At 41.2% G+C, this 24,163-nt stretch overlaps 1 protein-coding gene and 1 long non-coding RNA gene across 2 annotated transcripts in view; one reads left to right on the top strand and one right to left on the bottom strand.

The window, feature by feature from the left end:
- The window catches only part of LOC116041154 (cadherin-23-like), a 107,917-nt gene that overhangs the window by 57,012 nt on the left and 26,742 nt on the right, over positions 1-24,163 (top strand). The window contains exons 11-12 of the mRNA XM_036001440.1: positions 21,343-21,515; positions 22,127-22,255. Of these exons, the coding sequence (XP_035857333.1) occupies positions 21,343-21,515; positions 22,127-22,255 (302 nt within the window). The remainder of the gene's footprint in view (positions 1-21,342; positions 21,516-22,126; positions 22,256-24,163) is intronic.
- On the bottom strand, positions 1,303-2,121 carry LOC118495089. Its single transcript, XR_004897410.1, has 2 exons — positions 2,078-2,121; positions 1,303-1,365 (listed from the first exon to the last, which is right to left on the bottom strand). It is a non-coding gene; the product is annotated as an uncharacterized LOC118495089 (long non-coding RNA).

The following is a 24,163-nucleotide window of genomic DNA, read 5'->3' as shown; positions in this document are numbered from 1 at the left end:
CACACAATACAGAGATCTCTGTCTCAGGGAGACATGAGGGAGGGAAGCACGGTCATTTGAAAATACTACCGGCGACTACTGATACAAAGCGTAGATAGCCTATCAGGTTTTTAAGCAAACAATATAATTTTGTTACATAAAAAAACCTGTACAGTGTGAGAAGGAAGAGGAGCTAGTCTATGCTATCTGCTTGTGGATTTTGGTGTCACAGGTGGCATTGACTACATCAGCGTCGCCCTTAACCCAATAGCAACAGCTCTTAGAGGGTGAAGCCTATACGAAATAGTAGTATAATAACTCCAGATTCTAAGAGTATAGGCATAGCCATCTAAGATCTAGGCCACCTGCTTCACTATCATTGTCTGAAGAAAAATGCTGATGTTGGGAGCAGATCTCTGGTCTCGCAGCTGTAAAATATATTAACTGCGGACGTAAGAGATGCCCGTACAAGGCACAAGGGCGCGAAAGAAATCTTCACGACTGTGCATGCGCGAGGGATAAACCCAATAGCAACAGCTCTTAGAGGGCTATGCTTATACTCATAGAATCTGGAGTTACAGTACGTAACTATCGTTCTAACGCTGGGCTTTAAAGGCAGCTTTTCCCCCCCTGCTATCGCTCTGCAAAAGTTAACTCGGAATCAACTTTGGAGAACTGACGGGGGGATCTTCTATACTAATTTTGAGGTCAAAATCAGACTCATCCGTCATGCTGGCTGCTGCTCTGCACTTGTGTACTGATATCGCAAGACACGTTTTACCTCGACGAGAAATCTTGTCACGTTAAATATCGCGAGATCTCGTGGGACAAGATTTCCTCACACCTCTACACCCTACTACGCTCTGCTAAGTCCTGAACTGCTATAACTATTATTTTTTAGTCATAGTTCCATTTTCTTTATTGTTACTATAATTGCCACTGTTCATCGTACCACCGTACACCGTACAACAGGCACTGGCAGATGTCCGCCCACCAAGAGCCTGGGTCTGTCAGAGGTTTCTCCGTAAAAATAATTTTTTCCTCACCACTCAAAGTTTCTGCCTAAAAGGAAGTTTTTCCTCGCCACTGTTGCATTAACTGCTTGATCTTGGGGGAATTGTTAGGTCTTTGTATTATATATGATAGAGTGTGGTCTAGACCTACTCTATCTGTTGTTATGATTTGATTCTATACATAAAATGTAATATATAAAAGCAGGCAAAATTTGTTGAGCTTGGGACAGGACCAAAAAACATGACCCCGGGTTACATTTTGGACCGACACGGTCTCACTAGTGATGGGCAAAAGAAGCTTCATGAAGCTTTGTGAAGCATATTATTCATTTTCTGAGGCCACTAGAAGGCGCTCTTTTGTTTAAAGAAATGGCTTAAAGCAGTCATATTATGCTCATTTTCAGGTTCATAATTGTATTTTAAGGTTGTACCAGAATAGGTTTACATGGTTTAATTTTCAAAAAACACCATATTTGTGTTGTACTGCAGTGCTCTATCTCACTGCTGCAGATCCTCTTTTCACCTGGTCTCTGTTTTAGCTACAGAGTGAGACCTCTTTTCTTCTTCTTCTTCGGTACTATCTTTGATTGCACTGCACATGCCCAGTAGCTCAGATGTAGATCATGTCAGCTAGCTAGCTCCATAGACAGTAAAAGAAAGGCTGTTTCTACAACTTTGGTCAGTTACAAGGCAGGATTAGCTGGGAGACTTCAAAATGAGGGCGCACATGTAAGTAGTTCTTTTGTAGATTATGGTGAACTTGTGTGTGTTGTAGCAGTGCTTTGCTATTGAGAACGAGGTAGCATGCTAGCGTTAGCATGCTAGCGTTAGCCATAGCGTTAGCATGCTAACGCTACGAGCTAATGGTTGCGGTTAGCCTGCTCGTTTCGGCTTGTGACATCACAAGCCGTGCCGATTTTGAACAGCTCACCCAGAGACTGAAGGCAGGACACATTCAGAAACTGTATCTCACTCTAAACAGCATGGGTGGATTTTTTTCAAAGTTTGTATGTGTGTGGAAGCACCAGAGACACAACATAACACCCCAAATCCCAGAAAAAGTGATTTTTTCATAATATGGGCACTTTAAGGAATGGCAACTCAGTGTGATTTCAACCCTTTGTTGAACAGAGATCGCCATCTAGTGGGCTTAGAAAATACAGAAAATGGTTCATAAAACCTTCATGACGCTTCATTTGGCCATCACTAGGTCTCACGGCAGTTCGTGTAATTGTCACAACAACATGTTTATCTCGGTTTTTTTGTGGTGGCCAGCACGAAAAGATTAACGGGGAAAGCAAACGTCAAACCCCGGGACACGACCCGCGGTCTCTGGGGGACACACGACAACAACAACGGGACGGCGGAGGTTGGGTCAAATGCTGCAAACAGGTCAACAAATCAGGGGACACGATTTTTTGGAGCCTGCTGTCTGATTCATAAGATTATAAAGTTTAATGGGGGGTCGCATTGATTCAAAATGTGGTATATCTGTCCGGATGTAATTTCTAATCTGGAGGTAACGAAAAAAAGATGAAGGGCTCATTCTAAACTAACGAAAACAATTGATTGTCAGTTACAGGTGATTATACACTTAAAAATAAAATAATATAAAAATATAGTTATGAATATTTTATACCTTTTCTGCCTATATATTCTACTACATCCTACAAACTGGTCCTTTAACAGTTGTCATGTTTTTGAGCAACTTTAATACAGATGAAATTTTGAATTGTTTAGGGTGCAGAATTTAAACGTCCAATATGCAATTTTCTGCCGCTAGGGGTCTCTCAATCAAAACAATGGATGGTAAACATGGACTTCTGATGACGTTTTGTAGTTGCGTGGAATTATGGGAATTGTAGTTTTCAGGTGATAATTCTTTCTGTGACATTGTATGATTTACAATTACTCTTGAACATATCATCTGGGTTCCTGTGTTAGGAAGTTAGAGTAGCTAGAGGGGTCAAAGGTTATATGACGGCACTGCCAAGCGACTAAATGAAACGTCCCGTTTCATTAAAATAAAATAACAGATTTCTCTGGGTTTGACATTTGGGATAGTGTAAGTACACAACTCAACAAAATATATAACATAGGTATAGTCGTTTTTAGACATTTTAATGCAGAAATGTTACATATTGTACCTTTAAAATATATCACACAGAAGCCACTGTTGTGCAGTAAAAAGTAAATGAAGACTTGTGTCTGACATGTTTTTTTCCCAGGTATGTAACAAGGAATCGGCTCCTCTGCTGCTGACGGTGATAGATAAAGACGGACCGGGCTTTGCTGGTCCTTACAGCGTCTCTTTACAGGGCATGTCCAAGCACCAATGGATCGCAAGGATGGACAAATACAGTATGTAGACTAATAATATATGACTGAAAAGGTCTTCTTACACATGGCAAACCACAAACTAATGCCATCTAATCAAATAGCCAGTCCCAGGAGAAACTCATAGGTCATTCCTGGGAGAAAAAAACATTTTCAATTTTTTTTAAAGTCAGCCGGAAAAAAACAAGTAGGTCAAGAAAGAGAGTGAAATAATTGTTTTATTGTTTGTTTAGGAGCTGAAAACTTTCCTCAAATTGTTTTTGGCTGGTGTTCTGTTCAGCTAGCCAACAAAGTTTATATATCAGGTATTGCATTTTCAAAAGGATGTGTACCACACAACGTAAGCATCACACATTAAGTTTTAGGTACTAGCCCAGAGATGCTTTACTTTAAGGTTTAAGTTTAGAGATTGTTTGCTGAGATTTAAAGTATTGGACTTTATTGGGGAGGCGATACGCAGCATGGGAGTACTGTAAGCAATGTCTGAAAACTCCTCATAGTACAGGCATATTAAAGGGAGACTACAGGTGAATAGGTAAATATAGGTAAAATATTTTAACTAACTGATATCACCATGAAACTTCCCCAGTTGATTACTTACATCAAGACAATATTTTTTTACTATTACAAGTTTTCTGAACTTTGTTGTTTAATTATGCAAATGAGACATTGTCTAATTAAATATGTGCTAATTTGCAATGGTGTTTCAGTATTTTTCAACTTGGACCCTATTTTCCCATGCATTGGTGTCCAAGTGATAATGTGAACCAAAATCTTTGAAATCTTTTGAAATCTGTAGTCCAGTATTGAGTGAGTGCAACCAGCAGCCAAATTTTAATTTGTTAAATACACACTGTCAGTTAGCATCCACTAAAAGTGCTGTTTTTGCCACTGAGATTATTCTTCTAATTGTCTGATAATATTATGGAAAGGATCCCTACAGAGATAGACCTTTTTGGTAAAGAGTAAGTTACTTTTTGTTTAACATAAAACAGCCTCAAAATCACCAAACCCACCAGACTAACATTTGTCAGATTTTCTGTTGCAATTTGTGGGAGATTCACCACTTTTTTTCTCACAACATGCTTGTATATGCTTGATATTCGAATATAATTTGAATATAAAAAAAAATAATTGATATTCGAACGAATATTAGGCAGCCCTTAATATTCGAATTTCGAACCTGTTATGGGCATTTGTTTTTTGTAAATGTGTTTGCTTGTAAACCTTGTTTTCAATTCAGATTCCGAGGCTTTTTCACGCATTTCAAAATGTAACTACACGTCGCGGCGACGCACGTCGCTCGGCTGTGGCTTGGTAGCGCATTTCCCCCGACTCATTTCCTGGTTCTCTTTCTCCATAAACAACGTAAAATCAAGGAGAGGGTTAACTTTTCCTGCTCCAGATTTCCCACCGTGGTCAGAAAGAACAGAGGAGACACTTTGTTTCTCTCACTAAGACTATAGAGTTGCTACTCGCTCTGAAGCTACCGGTAATCACCGTCACTCTCTCACAACACACACTCCCCAGACACACACACACACCCATACACACGCGGCTCGACGCACACACCAGCGCAAAAGTATGAACATCAGACCACTTACGTAGGCTACGGTGAAATATCCGACCTTCCTGTTGAAAGCATATTGTTTGTGTTTAATCCAGGGTCTGACTTTTAATTTAAAAAAAAAAAACAGTGGTGGCAGTGTGTTTTTCTTCTAACAACATCATTGCATGCCTACTGACTGATAGACTGCCCTCTGGTGGACAGAACATATACAAAGTTTGATACCAATATAAGCCTTGCTGAAGGCATTTAATGGTCAAAATATTATTAATAAATATTTGCATATATTCGAATATTAATATTCATAAACAAACGAACTTCGAATATGATTTTTGGGCAAAAGTCAAAGCCCTACTGCACATGCATAATATCCCCACTTTGAGGATAAAGGTATACATTAAATATGTAATGAAAATATTTGCCAAAGTTAGCGGGGCCAAAGGGGGGTCGAGGCTTAAAATAAAGGGGACACCTGCTGCCCCCTTAGAACCGCCACTGGCGTTTGTGTGAAATAATTTTTGGAGTTAGACAAAATAACAAACTCATTAACTGTGCAGGGGCAATAAAGTAAATTGTCCTCCATTTTCCTCTTTGTTACAGAAACAGGCATTGTCCTGAATTTATTCGCTGAGCTAGACAGTGGAGAGTACACTGTGATCCTGAGGGTTGCAGACAACGAGGGCCTGGAGGAGGACAGAACCGTACAGGCCACAGTGTGTGACTGCACTGGGGAACAAGTGTTGTGCTAAGGCACAGAACTGCCTGTAATCCTGAGAATATTGGGAGGCAATCTTTTGCTGCTCAGTAATGTAGTATGTGAAGATGCTTATGCTTTCTCTGCTGTGTAAGAAGTGGTTGGACTTGTGGTGACTTAAAGGGTAAGTATTTTTAAAAAAAAGATCGCTGCAGTTGGCAGTCAGCGAAACAAGCTACAATGTAAGTTAATAGGGCACCTTCAATTTACATCCACAAAAAGCTGTTTTACCACTGACAGGCTCAGATTATTATTCGGAGTATCTGACAACATTATGGAAAGGATCCCTACAGAGGTAGATCTTACTGTTAAAGAGTAAGATTCTTATTTTTAAACATTAAAACATTCCTGAAATTGCTATCACTAAACCCACCAAACTCCATGCAAATAAACATTAATTTTAGCATTGTAAAATACAATTAATTTAAAGTCGACAGACACAAAATAAAACTATGAAAAGCCATCTTGATTCATATTTGTACTTTTCCAGCCATCACCACTCTGGTTTGGTTGAAATTAACAAATACTTTACCGATGTACATTTGGAAATATGTTGGCTGTATACACGTTAAAAGTATAGCAAACTCAGAGTTGTTTCTTGTTTAAAAAAGAGGATTTTACTATTTTAAAAAAGGTCTATCTCTGTAGAGATCCTTTCCATAATGTTGTCAGGTACTTAGAATAATATTCCGAGCCTGTCAGTGGTAAAACAGGACGTTTAGTGGAAAAAAATGCACATTCACAGGGTTTTAGCTCAATACTGAATAAATTTCAATGATTGTTGTTACTTTCAGTTAGTTACACACAAACACATAGAAAAATCGGGTCCAGGTTGGAAAAAAAAAACGTGTTAGCCTTTAATCATGGGTGTGTCATATTAAGCTTTGTGCTCAGTGTTTGTTCAGTACTGGTGTTGCTGCTGTAAGACAGAGAAGAGGAGAGAAGAAGGATGATTAAGGGAAAATCCAGTTAGCCAGCCAACGCCACATCACCCTCTGAGGCTGTGGGCAATGAGATATCAATAAATGCTTTTTAAAATGTTCAATTTGTTGCTGAAATGATGTGTCTGTGATAATAATAATAGTAATTCTGCTAAATAAAACATCACATTCATTATAAGTTTCACTTGTTTTCATTTTAAACAAATTGTATAGCCGAATACAATACACAATTTCTATAGACTCAGTCTGACAATAATAATAATAATAAAAAAAAACTATTCCAGTGCTGGTTCCATGGTATCAGAATTTTGGATAGTCGTCATGGAAACATTAATTGGTCATGTGACAAGGGCTGGGAAGATTGGCAGAACAGGCAGCCAAGTGACAGCACTCTGATCCAATGGAAATCACAATTGTCGGATTGACAGCACTCTAGCCCAATGGATTGGGGGAAGTATAATATAAAAATAAAAGCAAAATCCAGTTGACAGACGTTTGGTCAGGTGCCTTTGGCGTTTGTTACTGACACAAAAAATCTCTAAATATCTAAACGTGCTTTAGGGTTAGGATTAGAGTAACCATGGCAAAACATTTACATGCTGTTGCACCGCACTGTTGTTACCATGTTTCCATGAAAATCATGATGTTGCAGTCCATAATCCATTTATGAGTGGTTAATCTGTTTTATCGGATTTTGAAATTAAAAAGCCATTGAATTTCTAGCACAGAAAATGTATGCATTGACATTATGTATGTGAATTTTTTGCCTTTGAATTTTACTTTTCAAATTTTCAACAACTAATTTTCACCTTTATTTTTCTAAGTTCATAAATTCAGAGTCAAAAAATCAACATAAAAACTGTGCCGGGAGTGTGCCATTGCTAGCCTGGCTCCGCCCTCCTACGTACTTATGCTCAATTTTCATTTCCCTTCAGTACTACGTCTGGGTTTGCGGTATAGTCTTGGGTTTTCTCCTTCAAAATTTTTGGCAGTCCAATCAGCGAACAGAGGGAGTGGCTGAGAATGATGATGTTGAGGCCGTGCACTAGAGTTGCGGCGGAGAAAGATGCGAGCGAAGCCATTCGGTCCGTTGTGGCAATGCCGCCGAATATCCAGAAGTTAAAGCCCAAGCAAGAACAATCTTTGCTGAGTTTTGTCGGTGGCCATAATGTTGTAGCCCTCCTCCCCACGGGGTTCGAGAAAAGTTTGATTTTCCAGCTCGCTCCGTTAGTGGTGAAGGAGTTGGCTAAGGCTAACGCTAGCGATGCTAATGCTAAATATAAGCCTTGACGGTCTCCCCTCTTGTTGCACATGTGTATGACATACGTCACGACCAAACGTTAGCGATTGGTTATGGAAGATCCAGAGTGACTGGGCAGATCCAATAGTTTTAAACTTCAACAAAGTAACTGCCTTCAAGGAAGTTAACACTTCTAAATGGAGAGAGGCCAGACTCTCTGTACTGTTGACTTGTGTTAGCCTAGCACCAGCGAACTCTGCAACTGGAAGGACTGGATGAAAAGTGTTGAAAACTGTCTCCACTGATAAATATATAGCCAGTATAAATAACACACGGGCTAACTTGGAAATGAGGTCCTATGTCCAAAATTCTGAACCACCCCTTTAAGACAATTACAAAGTCAGCCTATTATCACCATAAGAATATATCAAGGATTAAAAGACTTATGTCTCAGCAGGATTTGGAAAAACTTGTCCATGCTTTTATCTTCAGTAGACTTGACTACTGTAACAGTGTCTTTACAGGTCTTCCTAAAAAATCAGACAGCTGCAGCTGATTCAGAACGCTGCTGCTCGAGTCCTCACTAAGACCAAGAAAGTGGATCACATCACCCCCGTTCTGAAGTCTTTGCAGTGGCTTCCTGTCCCTCAAGAAACTGATTTCAAAATACTTTTGCTGGTTTATAAATCACTAAACGGTTTAGGGCCAAAACACATCTGCTGTTACACTACGAACCACCCAGACCTCTCAGGTTGTCTGGGACAGGTCTGCTATCTGCCCCCAGAGTCAGAACTAAACAGGGGGAAGCAGCATTCAGTTTTTATGCTCCACACATCTGGAACAAACTCCCAGAAAACTGCAGGTCCGCCGCAACTCTCAGTTCTTTTAAATCAAGGCTAAAGACCTTTCTTTTTGATGTTGCCTTTCTTTAAATAATTGTTAATTTCTTATACTGCACTGTAAATTTTATTCTCGTATTTTATCTGTTTTTAATTTTTTAATCATTTTGAATGGCTCTTTAATGTTTTATGTAAAGCACTTTGAATTGCCCTGTTGCTGAAATGTGCTATACAAATAAAGCTGCTTTGTCTTGCCTTGCCTAAAACAGAGAGCTCAACACACAGGGTGAAAAGAGGAGCTGCAGCAATGTGCAGTTCAACAAAAATATGGTGTTTTTTGAAAATGAAAACATAAAAAACAATTAAAAGCACTTTAAGTTGAGGTGTAGTAAGATAAGAGAGTCAGGAGGGGAGGAAGGATTGTCTCAAGGTCTGTTCACACAGATAGGAAAAGAGTGTTGCACTCTAGGATACAAATGAAACATATGAGAACGACTTTCTCACAGAATGGAATGTAACATTATTCACAACAATTACTAAAGCATTTATCAATTATAATATGGGGAAAATTGCGTTGCAGGTCGGTTTAAGCTTGTGCACTCTGAAGTTGTTTGTGCCCATACAATTTTAAGTTAGGGGCTACAGTGCTATAGTCTGTCGCACTATTTTGAATAAGGATCACATTTAGTTTCATGAAAATGGGGAACCTGAAACTTCTACTGCCACTTTCAAAAGGTTTCAAACTAATGACAGCAGTCCATATTCTTTGGTCATTCTTGATGAACAACCACTCTTGGAATCTTAATTCCCACAGGGTAGTTTAAAATCAGATTGTTATGTCATTAAATATGAAAATGTTGTCAATATCAGAAAAAAACACATTTTACGCAATGTGTGTGTGTGTGCGTGTGTGTGTAAGAGAGAGAGAAGAGCTCTGTTGTACATCTGTTACCCATTTTAGGAATAGGGAGTAACAGAAACTGCGGGTATCCGTCTCTTTAGGCGTGTTCATATGCTGAAAGTACCTGCAGCAACTCGCTCAGCTGAATCTACCTTCAGGAGAGAAGACAAAGAAGCCACGACAAAACTTTGCAAAGGAATATATTTATAGTTAATTTGGCAGTTCAGTTTTTTTTATTGTTTTTATTATTCAGAAACAGATGGGGACCACTGGGCTCACGGTTGTGGGCATTTTACTCGCCATTTTACAGGTGAGTAAAAAAATAAATACAGAAACTGCAATTTGCTGTTCTATTTTAGTTCACAGTCGCATTTTAAATAATGGTGCTTAACAAATGCACATTCAGAAATGTAAACAAAGTATTATTACTGTCAATGTACTGTATGACTGCCTCATACAGGCTCACCCTCCCTCCTCTCTGTCTTTTATTTGGTAACACTGAAATAGCAATCATATCTTATCTGAGTAAAATCCCACGGAAAGGGGAGTATCTAACTAAGTATCTACCAGCCAGTGTGGGAAAGATTGAGTAATGAGCGAGCCAGAGAGGAAGCAGGACACTCAAAACACTGTTGTGGATTTTCTAGGTTGATTTGTCAAATCAAAGAATCTTCAGGGAGAACGGATGGTGCAATAATAATAGATCTTTATTCAATCGAAAGACCCTGAAGAAAAATGACTGCCCTTCCTTCAGCATTTGTTCCTTTTACCCATGGCCACAAAACAGGCCCCCACTTCTCATTGGATATCCCAGCAACAACATCCCCATATGAGGTCACTCAAACTCCTCATGCTCTTCCAATCATTTATGTAACTAGTTGTTGGAGTGACTCCCAGACATAGTTCTGATGTAGAGAACTGCAAGTATGCAGAAAGACAAGTCAAAAACAAGTTTCATAAGAGTCTTGAGACCAGGGTCAAGAAAAGTTGACACAGAAAAATAGGAAACATAGGTTAAACATACTAAGTTAAAGTACTAGATTAAAATAGGAGTGTAGGAGATAAAACAAAAGTCATACAACACACAAGCACTATTTGTTTTGACGAGATGAGTTGATGTAAAAATGCAAATAAATCAGTGAATGCACAGGTAATTAAGTGATATCCCTGCAGTTGTGGTGTTATAATAAAATCCAGTCCTTTTTGTCTGAGGCCGAGACAACACTGAGTAAAAATGAGCGTTTTTCAACATGAGTTAAAAAAAATATCGTCAAAATTTCAGGTCGCACATGTGTGAGCAACTTTATAAAAACTACTCGCGAGTAGTTGTAAAAACTACTCACAAAATGCCTTTTGGTCGCAGTCTGGAGCCCTGATTTCTTTAGCAAACAAAATAGATTAACGTCGGCTGCGGATCATCACTCTTAAATGGATTATGGACTGCAACATCATGATTTCCCCAGAAAAATGGTAACAACAGCGCCGTGCAACAGCATGTAAATGTTTCTTCATGGTTGACTTTAATAGACGAGTGCACAGAATTAATTATTTAATATTTGGAGGTGGGATTGCTCAAAATGATAACAGAAACACATGCTTATTTGGTTCACTATCTGGATCAAATCAACATAACAGACATGACACTGTCATTATTATGACATGAAAGCTGTCATGAACATGAAGGATTCATTTTGAGTGTTCATGACTATTGTCATGAATTGTCATTTGGTAAATTATGACACTTTTAATGCAAAGTTAGCATTGTCCGAGGTGTCTATGTCATGACAACTTGACTTTAGTGAAGACAACAATCGGTAACACTTTACTTCTACATGTCTACATAAGAGTGACACGACACCTTCATGAACACATGACGCTATAATGACAGTCATGACACATGAACCCTAACCCTAACTCTAACCCTAACCCTAACCATAACTTGTCATGACAAAAACCGAATGACTAAAAGAAGTGTTATGTCATAAACGTTTATGACTTGTTTATAATGTTTATGTGTCATGTCACTCTTATGTAGATACCTTCAAGTAAAGTGTAACCCAACAATCAAGGGACGTAAATCCCAGGGGGGTCGGGGGGGGTCAGGACTCCCCACATCTAAGGGTTGTCCCCCCCCCCCCAGAAATATCATTAAAACAATGCTGTGTATTGTAAATAACATAATGATGTATACTTAAAATATCACATCATATAATATGTGTAAGTAGTAAAACAATACAAACCCCAAAAAATGCTTTTTAAGTTTAGAAACATTTTGAGTCCCCCCTCCCTTGCCTCACAGTGGTTTGGTCCACTGCCTGCTGTACGTCAGGATCTGCACTAGACTCACAGTCACATCGGGTAGTGACAGGTATGTAGTAAGTATGCGGTTCAAGGCTATTTTATTCACATTAAACATCGGATGAAGTTCTTCTTTTCTCAAATAGAAATGATGCGGAGTAATTAATGAATTAGTCATGACAAAAACGTTTGCTATGTTGGGGTAATATAATGTAACGTTACCTAGCTTATTTAATAGCTTGTTGGATAGAAATGCACCCACTACAACTAACGTTACCACAGCGATAAGCATAACGTTATGTGTGTGAACTGACATTAGGGTTAATATTGAAGATCTAGAGTTGTGTTTTGCTGAATATGAAGTTAAGTGGCTGATCAGTTAACTATATATCCTCTGTCCCAGAAGAAACCTAATATTTATGTGGAGGACGCAAGATCATTTTAGAATTATAATATGACCACGTGCACGGGCCACGGGCCACGGTGGAGCGCCTCATCGGATTGATTAAGGGCAGATGGCTCATGGTCTTGCATCAGCGGGGGGCCCTACTGTACACGGCAGAAAAATTCTGCAACATTGTTTTAGCCTGTGGGGTTCTGGAGCCAGATGACCCGATGACCAGAGAGCAGTGTCCAGCACAGCCCCAACTGGGGCTATACGAATGAGACAGGATATTATTCCTCGCTTTTAAAAGGTATAGTGTTATGTTTGGCAATGATAGCCTACTCAATACAGGAAACATGACGATGCACAACATTTTTATTTATTCTTCAGGTTTTCGTTTCTCTTTTAAAGTGTTGTTAATGGCCACAAGTGAACGATTTATTTCTGCCATTGACTGAGTTATTTCGGCTTGTTCTTCTAGCTTCCAGCCCCTCTGCTTTCAGGAGACAGGGTCGGGGTGGTAGTCCAGCACTGGGGGCAGAGGACACGCGCTCTCCCTCACAGCTGTTGCCTGGCTCTGACTCATGAAAAAAACACGAGTAAAATAAAAGACACTGCATAAACTCCGCTACTGTGTGTTTATTTAAATATACGTAAACCATGTAGGCCTAAGAGATTGCAATATAAGCCTGTATATTACTATGGGGACTATAGCATACATATGTCAAGGATGTATAAATTAAATAAACTTCAGCTGGAGTCCGATTTACCATGGCAACACTGTTCACTGCATCAGTGATCTCTTTCCATTCCGCATTCTTTCTACAGCCTTTAATACCAGTTTTCAGGCTGCCAAATCTACACACGTAAGTGCAAATGAACCTGAGATATCAGGGTTTCAATCTCCACCTCTGAAAAGTGACACTTCTCAGCTGGATTACGTCTCGCCATGTCGTAAATTGTAGGGGCGAGGCCTCAAAACCCAGAATATATTGGGGCGTGATATTTAAATTACGATTGTTTCCAGCCGCTGCATTTATCAACGTACGACCATTCTTACGCTCTGATTGGTGTGATACGAACATTTAATGAATCACACGTGAAGCCTGTCGTAAGAGGATTTCTGCGCTCATATCTGCACTGGTTTCTAAGTTAGGTTGATAAATGAGGGCCAGTGAGTCTACACTGAGTATAAGAAATTAAGGAAAGAAAAATAAAATCTATTACAGTAAATTATAAACATCTATTACTGTAGAGTATAAGAAATAGACACTATTGATACTCAGTCTCTTCTGTCTTGACGATGGGGCCACATGGCCTAACCCTGCAGACTGATTGCTAATTGAAGATTTGTGTGAAGGAGTGTCAAACAGGTGCTTCAGTGATTTCATACTGATGTAGGTAGTTTCTAATAGTTAGGAACAGATGGTTTCTGTTTGGTAACCATAGCTAAAACAATGGAGTTTGGACTGCTTGAATGACATCTGTGTTAACTGTTCTGCAAAAGGGTGGGGAAATGTGTCAATCCAATGAGAAAGGGTTAACACATTTGCAATAGATGTCTTCTGCTCTGCTGAGACAGTGATGATGAAAACCGAGTGGATCCCAGTTTCTTTAAGCAGGTCAAAGCAATCAAGAAAAACTGTAAATACTGTATTAATCACAAGGAATGCCATATTCAGTTTCATCATAATCAGACTAAAAATGTTTACTTGTAGCCTGCACATTTTCTGTACATCTGGATTATTAGTAATTAAAAGGCTGTTTTCCTCTCTTAGGTATCTGCTTTTGAGGGTGAGGGGCTGAGGAGGAAGAAGAGAGAATGGGTTATTCCTGAAATTTCTGTCGTTGAGAATGGCCGAGGACCTTACCCCCTAAAAGTATCTATGGTAAGAGGAAATAAAGCCCCTCGTACTCGTTGGTACGGAATTGTATTTAATATTTGTTTCTGAAAAAGATGACTCCATTTTGGTTTGTACTGCAGTCATTGAGCTCGGATTTTAAATTACATTTTTTTTCGATTGCTAGACGACAGTGGGCACAACTGGAGCCACATGTGCAAAACTCTAACTACAGTCTGTGTTGCAATTAGCCGGGGAAAAAGGACCCAAACGCAGAGAGAGAGGCAGGCAGGCAGGAGATGGCTTGAGTTCAGGGATTTATTGATAACAAAAAAAGGCAGCTCAGAGGCTGGAAAAACCATACGAAGAACTCAGAGAAAAATACAAAAGCAACACGGGCAGGAAACAAAAGGAGCAAACTTACAGGGACAGGACACAACGGAATACAAAACGATCTGACACCAGACAAAGGAAACACAGGGGCTAAATAAACTAGGTAACGAGAAGACGCAAGACAGGTGACACCAGGGCTGGGGAACAGGTGGAGCACATCAGACAATCACACAGGCGGGAAAACACAAAGTAAAGCTAGACAAGACAAGACAGAAAACAGACTATCAAAATAAAACAGGAAACAGGAACAACAGACAGAAAACATGAAATAAACTAAACAGAGACTTGACACAACAAGATACAACGACACAACAGGGAACAGAAATATACAGAATGTACTAAAAACAGAAAATGTACAATACAAAAAACAGAAAATGTACAAAACCATAACAGTCTGGACAGCAGCAGTTCATGTGAACCAATCTCTAGTTTGTTTTTCATTGCTTGAACACAGTTTTCAAAACTCTACAGACTTATCCCATGACTTTAACCACAACCTGCACAACACTGTGGATCTACAGCACTTTGTTTAAATGCTAACACACTGCTGTCAAAACTGTTAACCACACTCTCAAAACAGAATGGACTTCAGTCTGGTGCATTTCAAACACTGCTGATTGCAATGGTCTCTTGTTTTAGACTTGTTAGTGAACACATACTGTATATACAGTATATAGGGAAAGCTCGCCTTATTTGGAAATAAAGAAACATTAAATAAGAATAAAACAGTTATACACTGTACCTGTTCACTGTCGAAACAGGGAATGGGTAAAAGAGCAAAGATACCAATATGTCCAGGTAAGATGTCTGAGGTTACATACACAGTTATACAAAATGTGAAAAACACTTCCTTTACTATAGTAAAACTGTGGACTTACTGTTTTTCCACAAAGTAATGGAGGTTATAGCAATGGGAACACCACAGTCATTTGTATTTTTAGATGATGCAGGTGCATGGCAAGCCAGGTCATTCAATGTTTTTAATTATTACGTACCTTTGGTTCTAATTTTTTCCCGCAGTGACTATATAAATTACTACAGGCAAAATAAAATGATATATCTATTGAAGCAAATTGCTGATTTTCATTCCTTTTTGTTTCCTGCAAAAACTGGTATGTTATAAAATAAAAATGTTCACGTGAAAGAATTGCACTCTTTTCTTTAAAGAAGCTATTGATTAGTGTGAAGTCACTTAAATTATTCAAACTGTAAAGATGAAAAGTTTGTATTTTCTGTATTGGTGTTTGATGCTAGTGTGTTTACTCTCAGTGTGTTCTGAGTGACAGTGTGTGTTATCTAGATGAGGATTGTTCTGAGTGTTTGGCTGCACTGAGCCTGTTTTGAGACGTGTGTTAAGAGTTGTGTTGCTTGGAATGAGTTTTGCAGGTGATGTGAACTGTTTAGCTCAGCTGACTGTTGGTAATGCAGACTGTAGTTAGAGTTTTGCACATGTGGCGTCAGTTGTGACCACTGTCGTTTAGCGCTCGAAAAGAAATATTATTTTGGGTTGTATTTCATTTTTTTTATTTTTTATTTCTTCTTTACAGTACATTCAAATAGAACTTTCAATTTTCTTGTCTGCAACTCTCCCAACTCCTCCTTAAATAAAACCATTGTTACACTTATTTAACCGTTAACTTGTGATAAAAAGTTAATTACCTTGTTTTCTTGGTCTTACTAAGTTACTTGTTAGCATCCTGTCATTACGGGAACCATCACCTTATCGTGGTGGAGAGGTTTGTGTGTCCCTATGAACCTGAGGGCTGTGTTGTCTGGAGCGTTGTGCTCCTGGTAGGGTCTCCCAAGGCAAAGTGGTCTCAGGTGAGGGGCCAGACAAAGAATGGTTCAAAAACCCTATGAGTGACCGAGGAAGAGATGGAGTGACCCTGCCCGGAGGAAGCCCGGGGCCCCCGTCTGGAGCCAGGCCCAGATGGAGGGCTCGTCAGCGAGCGTCTGGTGGCCGGGTTTTGCGACGGAGCCCGGCCGGGCACAGCCCGAAAAAGCTACGTGGCATCCATCTCTCCATCCCATGGGCCCACCACCTGTGGGAGGAACCGCTGGGGTCGGGTGCGCTGCCACATGGGTGGCAGTGAAGGTCAGGGGCCTCGACGGACCAGACCCGGGCAGCAGACGCTGGCTCTGGGGACGTGGAATGTCACCTCTCTGTGGGGGAAGGAGCCGGCTACCGGTTAGATCTGGTGGGGCTTACCTCTACGCACAGTCTCGGTTCTGGAACCATACTCCTGGATAGGGGTTGGACTCTTTTCTTCTCCGGAGTTGCCCAGGGTGTGAGGCGCCGGGCGGGTGTGGGGATACTCACAAGCCCCCGGCTGAGCGCCGCTACGTTGGAGTTTACCCCGGTGGACGAGAGGGTCGCCTCCCTACGCCTGCAGGTTGTGGGGGGGAAAACTCTGACTGTTGTTTGTGCGTATGCACCAAACAAGAGTTCGGAGTATTCGGCCTTCTTGGAGACCTTGAGTGGAGTCCTGTATGGGGCTCCAGTGGGGGACTCCATAGTTCTGCTGGGGGACTTCAACGCGCACGTGGGCAATGATGGAGACACATGGAGAGGCGTGATTGGGAGGAACGGCCTCCCTGATCTAAACCAGAGTGGTTGTTTGTTGTTGGACTGTGCTAGTCATGGATTGTCTATAACGAACACCATGTTCGAACATAGGGATGCTTATAAGTGTACTTGGTACCAGAGCACCCTAGGCCAAAGGTCAATGATCGATTTTATAATCGTTTCATCTGATCTGAGGCCATATGTTTTGGACACTCGGGTGAAGAGAGGGGCAGAGCTGTCAACCGATCACCATCTGGTGGTGAGTTGGGTCAGGGGGTGGGGGAAGACTCTGGACAGACCTGGTAAGCCCAAACGGGTAGTGCGGGTAAATTGGGAACGTCTGGAGGAGGCCCCTGTCCGACAGACTTTCAACTCACACCTCCGGCGGAGCTTTTCGTGCATCCCTGTGGAGGCTGGGGGCATTGAACCCGAGTGGACAATGTTCAAAGTTTCCATTGCTGAAGCTGCGGCGAGGAGATGTGGTCTTAGGGTCTTAGGTGCCTCAAGGGGCGGTAACCCACGAACACGGTGGTGGACGCCGGGAAGCCGTCCGACTGAAGAAGGAGTCTTTCCGGGATATGTTATCCCAGAGGACTCCGGAGGCAGTGGCAAGGTACCGAAGGGCCCGAAGGGCTGCAGCCTCTGCCGTGAAAGAGGCAAAGCAGCGGGTGTGGGAGAAGTTCGGAGAAAACATGGAGAACGACTTTCGGTCGGCACCAAGGTGCTTCTGGAAAACTGTTCGCCACCTCAGGAGGGGGAAGCGGGGAACCATCCAAGCTGTGTACAGTAAGGATGGGACGCGGTTGACCTCAACTGAGGAGGTAATAGGGCGGTGGAAGGAGCACTTTGAGGAACTCCTAAATCCGACTAATACGCCCTCTATGGTAGAGGCAGAGCTGGAGGATGATGGGGGATTGTCGTCAATTTCCCTGGTGGAAGTTGCTGAGGTAGTTAAAAAACTCCACAGTGGCAAAGCCCCAGGGATTGATGAGATCCGTCCAGAAATGCTTAAAGCTCTGGGTGTGGAGGGGTTGTCTTGGTTGACACGCCTCTTCAACATTGCATGGAAGTCTGGGACGGTGCCTAAGGAGTGGCAGACCGGGGTGGTGGTTCCCCTTTTCGAAAAGGGGGACCAGAGGGTGTGTGCCAATTATAGGGGTATCACACTTCTCAGCCTCCCTGGTAAAGTCTACTCCAAGGTGCTGGAAAAGAGGGTTCGGTCGATAGTCGAACCTCAGGTTGAAGAGGAACAATGCGGATTCCGTCCTGGTCGTGGAACAACGGACCAGATCTTTACTCTCGCAAGGATCCTGGAGGGAGCCTGGGAGTATGCCCAACCGGTCTACATGTACTTTGTGGATCTGGAGAAGGCGTATGACCGGGTCCCCCGGGAGATACTGTGGGAGGTGCTGCGGGAGTATGGGGTGAGGGGGTCCCTTCTCAGCGCCATCCAATCTCTGTACAACCAAAGCGAGAGCTGTGTCCGGGTTCTCGGCAGTAAGTCGGACTCGTTTCAGGTGAGAGTTGGCCTCCGCCAGGGCTGCGCTTTGTCACCAATCCTGTTTGTAGTATTTATGGACAGGATATCGAGGCGTAGTCGGGGTGGAGAGGGGTTGCAGTTCGGTGGGCTGGGGATCTCATCGCTGCTTTTTGCAGATGATGTGGTCCTGATGGCATCATCGGCCTGTGACCTTCAGCACTCACTGGATCGGTTCGCAGCTGAGTGTGAAGCGGCTGGGATGAGGATCAGCACCTCTAAATCTGAGGCCATGGTTCTCAGCAGGAAACCGATGGAGTGCCTTCTCCAGGTAGGGAATGAGTCCTTACCCGAAGTGAAGGAGTTCAAATACCTTGGAGTCTTGTTCGCGAGTGAGGGGACAATGGAGCGGGAGATTGGTCGGAGAATCGGCGCAGTGGGTGCGGTATTACATCCAATTTATCGCACCGTTGTGACGAAAAGAGAGTTGAGCCAGAAGGCAAAGCTCTCGATCTACCGGTCAGTTTTCGTTCCTACCCTCACCTTTGGTCATGAAGGCTGAGTCATGACTGAAAGAATGAGATCCAGGGTACAAGCGTCCGAAATGGGTTTCCTCAGGAGGGTGGCTGGTGTCTCCCTTAGAGATAGGGTGAGAAGCTCAGTCATTTGTGAGGCGCTCGGAGTAGAGCCGCTGCTCCTTCGCGTCGAAAGGAGCCAGTTGAGGTGGTTCGGGCATCTGGTAAGGATGCCCCCTGGGCGCCTCCCTAGGGAGGTGTTCCAGGCACGTCCAGCTGGGAGGAGGCCTCGGGGAAGACCCAGGACTAGGTGGAGGGATTATATCTCCAACCTGGCCTGGGAACGCCTCGGGATCCCCCAGTCGGAGCTGGTTAATGTGGCTCGGGAAAGGGAAGTTTGGGGTCCCCTGCTGGAGCTGCTACCCCCGCGACCTGAGACCGGTTAAGCGGACGAAGATGGATGGATGGATCCTGTCATCAGGAGAAATCAAAATGTTTTCAATTGCGATAATGAAAGAGCATTGTTGTTCTCACCATGGCTGATATGATTAACAGAGCTGTTAGCGAGAGAGATCACAAAAATAATTTACTTGGGAATGAGTGGAATAACTCAGGCCTGTGGTGTTTTGTCCAGATCCGTTCTACTGCACATAGTGTGAATAAGATCTTCTACAGCATCACTGGTCCAGGAGCTGATCAGCCTCCTGTTGGCCTTTTCACCATGGACAGAAGCACTGGTAATCTGTATCTCACACAACCACTGGACAGAGAGGAGAAAGACAGCTACATGGTAAGCATCCTCTCTGATGTTAGTGCTACACACACATTCTTTGTTTAATTTTCAGGATCAGGCCAGGAGTCATTCTAATACACTTTGTACTCCATTTGCCTTCATAAATATTAGTTTCCAGCGCGTCTTTAAAGCTATACTTTACCCAAAAAGTATACTCTTGGTACCAAACATTCACCCTGTTGGTACTTTGCTCCTTCAGAAAACATGGTTAACTTTAATTCAATAAAAAAAAATTTTAAAAATGTAATATTAAGGCCTAAAAAGCAAATATCAAAAGGAATTTTGATGCAATGCATTTTTGTGTCACATTTTTGTGCTCATCATTCCTGAGGGTGACAGGCTCATGCATGTGAATTCATATAATTCTATAACTAAATTCCTTGCATAACGCAGTCATATTTAAATTTTCCTCAGTTTATTAAACGTTCAGATGCCAGGATTATTGTTAAATTACATAAAAGTGTCTGGCTTTCAGAAACATGTAAGACTTTATGTAAGTTCAAAGGCTCTCACTCTAAATTCAACTGAGAACATGGTGACACATAGTCACGTTTTGGTCAATAACAGGATTACTTGAATCAGTATGTATCTTTCTGTATGATTCATGCCCAATCATCTCCATGGAGTATTCTTGCATGTACAGTATTATAATACAAATGTGTTTGTTGTATGCAGTTTCAAGCACATGCTGTTGCAGAAGGTTCAGAAAATGCTGAGGCCCCTATGGATATTACAGTGAAAGTAATTGACCAGAACGACAACAAACCTACTTTCAATCAATCCACCTTTCTGGGAGAAGTTGCTGAGGCCTCACCAAAAGGTACTGTTAGTGGATCTCATTTAATCCTGAAAAAAAATGTATGTCAGAGTTCAACAGTATGTTTCCCTTTTACAAGACAAAAAAGCAGGATAGGACTTTTACTGTTTGACCTTTTACTTTGATATAAAAAAGAAGAAAAAAAAATTAAAATTCTCAAAAAACAAAGTTTCAAAGTTTAAACGAATCTTCCAGTTAAAAGTATAGGGGTCTAGGCCAATGTTGTGCCCAGAAAAATGCCAATTAAAAAACATTAGCGTGCTGCTACTGAAGTGAAAACACGTATTAAGCTAAATCTGATGGCAGAAACAACTTTGGACTCTTTGTCATCTTGGTCATTACTCTTATCTGGTAGTTGTATAAATCTATCTTTGTTATCTGATTACACAATGCATTAAAGTAGTTAGCCTTAACTAGTAATCATAGATTCTACATTACTTTTAACATCTAAGAGTAATTTTAGTCCACTCTATGGGGTATGACAAAACTACAAAATTATTTAACTGACACCCTAACCCTACACATACCATGATCACCAGATGCATTCTTAGATTGGAATGAAAACCAACATACTGTTAGTCCTGTATGGCCCAGCTTTATTTTGTAAATCCCCTCTCTTATGGAGTGCTCTGAATACTTTGAGTATGTCTGTACTTAGTTTTCACTTCTGACTTCCATCTCTCCAGGTTTTGAGGTGATTAAGGTTGTGGCCACAGATATTGACCAGCCAAATACTGACAACTCAGATATCCGCTACCGTCTTATCAGCCAGGAGCCAACGTTGCCCAGTGACTTCATGTTTGTCATCAACCCAGTCACAGGAGTCATCAGGGTCAATGCCAGTGGACTAGACAGAGAGGTGAGACTTCTAAAACAAATTGTACTTGTCTTTGCATGCTTTCCCCCTATTGAAATGAAAAAGATAAAACTTCTGTTTTTATTAGGGTACTGTGTCCGTCTCTGTGTGGCGTGCTGAGAGACACTGGTAGAGTGGAGGAAAGTCTCAGAGATAAGAGCAGACGTAGTAACATTGCTCGTGAAGCCACATCTGTAAAATTATTTGAATGAAATGTTTTTTCCGGCAACTGGCTGATTGTAAATGGCCTGATGTACAGTATGTTGGACCCTGTGTGGTTTCAGCGGGTTACAGTACACTGAATTAAAAAAAGAACAGATTATTATTCAGTAATATTATTTAATAACAGCAACCAAATTAAACTGTATAACATGTATTAATAGGTTCCATAAAGTGTATGAAGTGAACATGAAATTTGTAACGGTTTAAAAAAAAAAAAATCTGTAAATTAAGCATGTGATCTGTTTTCACTCCGCCCCTTAAAGAATCACAATCAAAAATCATTAAAATCCAATCGATACCCAACCTTCTCACTGAGCTGTTCCACCGCAAATGACAACATGTTTAAGCCTTCCAGTTGATGAGTTAAACTTATTGTGTGTCTTCTCTAACAGAAATACCCCATGTATACTCTGGTGGTACAAGCAGCAGACATGGTGGGAGATGGATTGGCTGGACAAGCGAAAGTAATCCTTACTGTCACAGATAGCAACGACAATGCTCCGGCCTCTACTCAGCCGTCGGTAAGTACAACATACTTTTGACTGGAAATTCCCTATTGGCTAAACACTCCCCGAGGAGCAGTTCTCCAATCATAGCTTAGCAACCATAACGAGGCACAGCAGGTCTATCACTAACCCTTCTCTGATTGGTCATCTGCTCCAGGTAGGCAGGACTGGATTCTTTTCTATTTTTTTCCATTTTTTCAGCTACTGCAGTGTAAACTAGGCCTGGCAACTTGATTCCTTTTAAGGACTCATTTGAGTCAGTATTGTATGCTACATCTGAGGCGAGCTTTTGATTTGGATAAATGCCATGTTTTCATTTAGAATCTTTCAATTTTATTTGGAAAATTTTATATCCATAAATGTATATGGTCTGAAAGAAAACAGAATATTCATTTAAAAATGACATGAAATTATATTTTAAAACTTTAAAAGTACTGACAAATAAGAAAGCCATCCGGACTCTCTCCTCCTCAATAGCTACATACACAGAAATGGCACATACTAAGGAAAGCTCATTGTAGGACTGGCTATAGTGAGTGTAATTATGCACCAAGGCTGAATTTCGGGAAAGAGACGTCATGGGACCTTTAAAGTAGCTAGCACTAGCTAGGTTAAAAAAAAATGAAATAAAAAAAGCTCCAAAAGTCACTAAATGTAGCTAGATTACGTCATACGCTCATTTGCATATTTGTGACACCATTACTCAATCATTTGCATAAAACTTAGTGGTTGTGTCAGCAAGGTAGATAAAAAGAAATAGAAATCTTTAGCCAAATAATCCCAAACTCACTAGTGGATTTTATATTAAATTATAATTATTACTTAGGTAGCCTATATTTGAAGTCAAAAAGGAATTCTAAAAACAGAGGGAGACTGCTCCTCAGTCACAGAACAGAAGAGAGAGATGACTGGTTTGGCGGCCACAAGAGAGAAAGACCTCGCGTGCTCGCCGGACAATACTGGCGTCTTTTCTACAGAAAGCCACCAGATTTGTCGCTTTTATGAAAAAAAGTCACTAAGGGGGTCTGAAAAGTTGCTAAATCTAGCAACAAAGTCGCTTAGTTGGCAACACTGGCGGAGATTCCAGGAAACACGCTGGCCAATCAGAGCAGACTGGGCTTTCTCGAGAGGGGGGTTTAAAGAGACAGGAGCTCCAGCAGACTCATACAGAGGGTGAATACAGGTGCAGCAGCCAGGGGCAGTAGGAAACAGATAAAGTGTTTTTTAAGCTTTAAAGCATGTAAACATGTTCTAGTGCAAACACAAAAATTCAATTATGAACCTGAAAATGCCATACAATAGTTCCCCTTTAAAGGTGCAATATGTAATATATTTACTGTATTAAATCCAAAAATGACCAACCACAATGTGTTATGAGATATTAAGGAAACACGCTAAGCTGAAATACTGTTTTCTGACAGCAATGCTTAAGTCAATATTTTCTCCTTTGAAGTTTGTGTTATGGCCTGTGTGTTGGTATCAATTGCACATTTTGACAGCCTTGCCGGGTTACCAGATATACCTGTAAAAACACAAACCCAGCGCGCTACAGCTGTAGTACAGCCATGGAAGCAGCAAACTAACGAACAGGATAGATAACGATAGAACGGAGATAGATAAAAAAAAAAACCTTTGCATGTTTCTAACAGTTGCGTGACCAGAGACGTAACAAACCCCGGGTCAATATTGGAGATATTTGAAAGATGGAGTCAGCTTAGAGCCCAAAAGGACGCAGAGTTGGCTAATTTCCTCCTGAACAGGTAAGCATTAAGCTTCAGGCTTATTTATCACGGCTACTAGGGACAGGCATTTTACGTCATTTAAACATTTGTGTACTCAAATTGAATTAGTACGTGAGTTAGTTACTTGCAAAACAGTTGAGACACAGCCAGTGAAGTGATCCCGAAAAACTGCTTTTCCACA

Source organism: Sander lucioperca, chromosome 5 (assembly GCF_008315115.2).
Source record: "Sander lucioperca isolate FBNREF2018 chromosome 5, SLUC_FBN_1.2, whole genome shotgun sequence".
NCBI classification, from domain to species: domain Eukaryota; kingdom Metazoa; phylum Chordata; class Actinopteri; order Perciformes; family Percidae; genus Sander; species Sander lucioperca.
This window is presented reverse-complemented; position numbering and strand designations above follow the sequence as displayed.